The sequence below is a fragment of the Poeciliopsis prolifica genome, unplaced genomic scaffold (assembly GCF_027474105.1).
Source record: "Poeciliopsis prolifica strain line A6 unplaced genomic scaffold, Auburn_PproV2 SCAFFOLD044, whole genome shotgun sequence".
In the NCBI taxonomy this organism is placed as follows: Eukaryota; Metazoa; Chordata; class Actinopteri; order Cyprinodontiformes; family Poeciliidae; genus Poeciliopsis; species Poeciliopsis prolifica.
The window spans coordinates 2924033-2929838 of NW_026562419.1; the positions used below are offsets into that span (position 1 = coordinate 2924033).

The window sequence follows — 5806 nt, forward strand, 5'->3', positions numbered from 1 at the left end:
AGAACCGTCCTCATCGTGCCTTTTGCCGTGTGGGTCCTGTACTTGGGTCATCGGCGGCGGTGGCAGCGGCAGCAGCCCATCAGCCACTGTGATGTCATCACCTACCACATGGTCCTCATGCAGCTGGCCGAAGCTCCAGGCCTGCTCTGCTATCTGTTGGGATATGTGGTTCCAAGCCTGTCTGTAGTTGGTTTCTCTATTTTATCACTGACTGTTGTTGGGGAGATTCTGTTCCACGTGTTGACCTGTGTGGAGCACTACCTGGCCGTCATCCACCCCATGACCTACCTGAAGCTGAAGAACAGCAGCGGGGTCACCATCAGACATGTTTGCGTCGGAGCCGTCTGGGTTTTTGCTCTTGCCTGGGGGGCGCTGGTTGTCCTGTACTTCCCTGCCATCCCCTTCCTCCAACTTTTCTCCTTGTCAAGCCTCAGTTTTGCCGTGGTTTCCTTCTGCAGCCTCTCGGTTCTCTGCGTTCTGGTTCGTCCGAGGCCTGGGGGCGTGTCCGGAGACCGAGTCCACCGCGCAAAGAAAAAGGCTTTCAAAACCATAATGACTATAACAGGAGCGCTGTGGATGTTGTTCCTAGGATACTTTGCTTGCTTTGCTTTAAAAGTGTCGACCTCGATGAGCTACAGTGATTGGTGTTTGGTTGCTGCATGTGTAGTTTGGTTCAGTTTGCCCAGCAGTTTGGCCGTTCCACTGCTGTTCCTGCACAGAGCAGAGCAAAAAACATGCTGTGCTGTGCAAATAACGCATGAAGGAGATAAAAACAAGACTTTATGTAACGGTGACTGTTGTAAAATGAGCACACATTCATACAGAGAAGTTTATCAAGTCTATTTCATGCCTAAAGTCCAGTAGAGCCTGATGTTCACGGAAAGTTTTCCATTATATAAAAAACAGGATTTTATTGCCTTTGTAGTAAAAACAAGTCAAATATTTATGAGATTATTAATCAATGTTACTTGTGTGATCAGACCTGGTGAGTTTTTATATTTAATATTTACTGTTTAACAGGCAGATCCAGATGAATGACAGAACATGCAGACAGAATCTGAGCCCATTGCTACCATGATGTGAAATAATATTCAAATAGTTTTATCACTTTGCTTGTCAGTAGAAAAAAAAAACATTTAAAGAATAAATTTGCCTTTTGCAGCGTTCCATGAAACGTGTCCTAAATTCTTGCATTAATTTGCAACATTTAAACACACAATCAGTCAGGAATAAAAGTCCTAGTTCAAACCTTCATCCAGACATGAGCAGCAAACTGAAGGTCCAGAGAGTTTAAGCCATGAAGCTCTGGAGAAAACAAAGATGAAGCTTCATTGAGAAATAGGAACAGATAGTTTGAGTTATGAGTAATAACCAGTAAGTACACATCATTTTATTTTGTCATAAAGATACAATTTAATTGCACTGATGATTAATTGTGTTGAAGTTTAAATGGACCAACTGAATTTGGACATTCATTAATAAACTTCACCTGCAGGTGAAAAAGAGCCGCTGTTGCCAGAGCAACAGGTGTATTTGAATACACACCTGGTTCTGTTCACATCATTTAAGATCTGAAAGATGTTTGTTTTAATATGCAGGCAAAATGCAGCTGATGCATCAACACCTCAAATTATTCGTGACTGAACTTTGAATACCTCATTCATCAATCTCTGGAAGAATATTCAATATAGTGTTTTTATTACGTTTGATATTTTAAACTATTGTACATTTATAGTTGGAATTAATGCAAAAAAATACTAATTTTGGGATCCTAATGCTCTGACCTCAAGTTAAAACAATAATGAGGAAAATTTGTTGTTTGCCTCCAACAAATGAAATCGTCTCGTTTGTTTGTCACAAACAGATACAGTAAAAAATACTTTCTCAAGTTTTTTCATTTGTTTGTCTTCATGGACTGTCAGCTGATTTTATAACATTTACGCTGGATTTTTTTTCTATTTTAACTTCCCAACTCAAAATTAAAATCTTTCTTTAATAATTGAAGTTAGAAACATTAGTTTGACCAATCATCCGTCTCCCGAGAAATGCAAAAACCAAAGACACAAGAGCATCAGTTCAGACTCTACAGACTTCACTTAGCATGCTAATCATGCTAATTATGCTAATCATGCTAATGTTCAAAACTTCAGTTAGCATGCTAATTATGGTAATCATGCTAATGTTCAAAACACTCCAGCACCGTTTGACTGAAAGTGTCCGAAGAGAAAAACTCTTTTCTCTCAACATGTGAGATGAATGTATTGAACAGTAAATTCTCCTCAGTTAGACGACTTCAGTGACTAATGATGGCATTTTATCAGGTAAAATATGATATATTCTATTAGTGGAGCTGGTTATGGAGAGAAAGAAACCAGAAAATGTAAATCGATTTCAAACAGTTTCCGATTTCTTCTGCATTTTGTGAGAATATTTAAATAAATTTGCCTCATTTTTGAGGATAACGAGGCAACTCATTGGAAATATACATGTGGACGCCACATGGAAGGTCTGTTTTACTGAATCTTTATCATTAATATTTCTTGTTTCTCTATAAATTATTGAAATTACTTTATTGCCAAAAACTGTTTATGGTGAGGAAGAAAAACCCAAGAGACAAAGACTTCCTGATAAGTTTTATTGGAGATATTTCAGCTTTAAAAGCCAGAAACACTTTGAGATAAATAAGTGCAGAGTCCTTTGTGCTACGATGCTGCCTGTGCAGCCTTGTGGCTCTTCATGTGCGTCTTCAGGCAGTGGCTCTGAGTGAAGGCCTTCTCGCACAGGGAACACTTGTACGGTTTCTCTCCGTTGTGCGTCCTCATGTGGACGGTGAGGTAAGTTCTCCTGGCGCACGTTTTCCCACAGATCCCACACACGTACGGTTTGGCTCCCGTGTGGATCGCCACGTGGTCGTCCAGGTGAGTCTTCCGTTTAAAGGACCAGCCGCAGTGAGGACAGCGGTACGGTGTCTCCCCGGTGTGGACCCGCATGTGTATGGTCAGCGGCCCCCTGGTGGTGAAGCCCTTCCCGCAGCGCTCGCAGCGGTACGGCTTCTCGTTGGTGTGCGTCCTCATGTGGATGACGAGCTGCTTGCTGGTCAGGAACATCTTGCAGCAGACGTCGCAGAGGTACGGTCTCTCTCTGTTCATGTGAATCTTCTCGTGTTGCTTCAGAGTGGTAGCCAGCTTGAAGCCCCTCTCACAGATCTGGCATCTGTGGGGTCTTTCTCCAGAGTGCGTCATCTTGTGGCGGGACAAAGATCTGTTGCTGCTCAGGAATTTGCCGCAGACTCCACAGAGGTACGTTTTACGTTTCCTGTGCGTCCTGTGATGAGCCTTTAGCTGCGTCTCCACCTCAAACAGCTCGTGGCAAGTGGGGCATTCGTGACGGAGTTTGTGCTTGTTCTCCAGAGGCAACCCAGACACAAACGAGCTGACCTCAGGTTGGACAGGTTGCTGTCCTGAATGGACCTTCAGGGGGTCACTCAGACTGAGGGACAGCTGTCCAGGGATGGCTGTCTCTTGAGAGTCATCTGTTCTGTGCTCACTATGAAAACGATTCTTTGATGCCTCACCTGACTCTCCACAGACTCCACAAACACTTCCTGTTTCCTCCATGTGTCTCCAGGTGTGTTTAATGACAGCAACCTCAGATTTCTGGGCAGTTTTACAGACTTTACAGGAAAAACCCGTTTCTGTCCAAACGTCTTCAGACGGATTGACTTCTTCTTTCTCATTCATGAGCTTGGGGTTTTGCTTTTCCCGTTCATCACTGACATCTAGTTTCCAGCTGCTGTTGCTTCGGTTTGTCTCTCCTTCATTCCCATCAGCTGCATCTCCATCCATCTGAGCAGCAGGAGGCGCCGTGGAGTCGTCACCTGACACTGACGTCATTAGAGGATCATCTTCTGTTTCCCTACGATGTTGTTGTGATGATTTCCTTCCAAGAAAACAAATTAAATCAAGAAAAAGAATGAACTGTTTGTTTTATGAAATATTTCTTTAGATATGTTGATGATAGTTTTATTTATTGTTAATCCTGAAGTATTCAGTCCAAAAACAATAGTTTTACAGAATTACGCCTTTTAAATTACTGAAAATGTACAATAAAATATAACTTGTTCACCCAAATTCTTGTTTTTATAAGTTATTGAAGATTTTTGTTTCATACTCAAATGAATAGAAGCTATAACTTTATCTGGACGTCTTACCTCATCTCCTCACTGACCAACATGGCAGAACTTTTCTCCATCTGAAGAGAAGGAATTTCCTCCTGAATTTCCTTCTTTGTCTAGAAAATAAAAAACATCAGAACCTGAAAACTAAACACTGCAGAGCAACAAAACAAGCCAAGAGCCAGAACTTCTGTCCCACCTTGAGTCTGATGTAGACTGTAGGCTTTCTGAGCCGTGTGGATTTGACGTTTCTGACGATCTCCTCAGGCGTCACCGTACTCAGAGTCAGACGCTGAAGTCTCCGCCGCTTATCCAACGTCCAGATGTGAAAAGGTTTGTCGTCTGCAGCCAGCTGGGGGACAGCAGACCGGAGCAGGCTCAGAAAGTCCAACTCCTGCAGGCCTAGAGGACACTTCAGGGACACCAGAGGACATTTCTTCACCACTGGAAGCAGAGAAACACGGAAACATTAAAACGAATTGAACTAACATTTCAAATTGTCTATTTCTGGGAGAAATAAACAGTTATGGTACCGGTTTTGGACAGGATGCTGATGCTGGAGTCCTTCAGGACGCGGATGCTGAGGTGGATGGCGCTCTGTGCTTCACTGACCTGAAATCTGCCAGGACTCCTTCCATCAGAGCTGAAGACGAGAACCAGGTTAACGGACATTATTATGTGTAATAGGTCATCTACTGATCAGATCAGCAGCCGGAACCTTGATGAAGCAGTTTGGGTCTGACTCTTCAGACAATCATCACCCTCCTCTTCCTCAGCTGATCCATCGCTTTTGCTGGATGGTAAATCTGGAAAAACGTCAAATGAAAGAGGGTAAATGTTTCACTTATTAACGTTACAACAAAGCCGAATTAAAGACAATTATGAGTTGTTTTAAGATAACACACAGTTTTGTTCCTAATATTATCGAAACGGAAAATTTTGAAGAAAAAGCTTAAAAACTGTATATATTTAACGGAGTTCCGCATGCAGCACAGCGCTCTGTAACTATGAATGAGTGAAAGACACGAACCGTTTGTCCCGACAGTGAGCTGGTTCTGGAGCTGGTTCTGGAGCTGGTTCCGGGGCTGGTCCAGCTGGTTCCGGAGCTGGTTCTGGAGCTGGTTCTGGGGCTGGTCCAGCTGGTTCCGGAGCAGCTCCAGCTGGTTCCTCTGCCGGCGGATCTCCAGGCGGAACCCCGAGGCCTCCTCCTCATACCCGGACACCACCGCCTCCACCGCCCCCAGGATCTCCCGGGACACCGCGGCCAGCCTCTCGGTCACAAACCCCCGCAGAAACTCCGCGTGGTTCCGCTCAACGGGACTCTCCACCGGGTCCTCCTTCATCTCTGAGCCCGATACGGTTCACTGTTTCAGGGGAAATGTCATCCACTGTCCGCTGTGTTTACTGGAGCTGCTTCTTCTGGTCAAGTTTAAGCGCAGTTTGACGCCTTCATGGTGCTCTATCGCCCCCTGCTGGTACTGACTCAGTATTTCATTCTGTAAAATTATTTTTAGTGGCCAAAAGTGGAGAAAATCTTTAGATTCCCTCACTAGATGAAAATATGTTTTTGGATTCTTAGTATGACAAAACACACAAAAACCAAATATAACCATGTTTTATGCAAAATATAAA

The 5806-nt window shown here is 43.7% G+C and overlaps 1 protein-coding gene across 1 annotated transcript; it reads right to left on the minus strand.

Annotated features, from left to right (window-relative positions):
- Nucleotides 1-2621: 2621 nt before the first annotated feature.
- On the minus strand, nucleotides 2622-5589 carry LOC129376431 (zinc finger protein 436-like). Its single transcript, XM_055056068.1, has 6 exons — nucleotides 5205-5589; nucleotides 4893-4980; nucleotides 4708-4817; nucleotides 4374-4618; nucleotides 4211-4290; nucleotides 2622-3939 (listed from the first exon to the last, which is right to left on the minus strand). The coding sequence occupies exons 1-6, from the start codon at nucleotides 5515-5517 to the stop codon at nucleotides 2703-2705; spliced, it is 2073 nt and encodes a 690-aa protein (XP_054912043.1). The 5' UTR covers nucleotides 5518-5589; the 3' UTR covers nucleotides 2622-2702.
- Nucleotides 5590-5806: the final 217 nt, after the last annotated feature.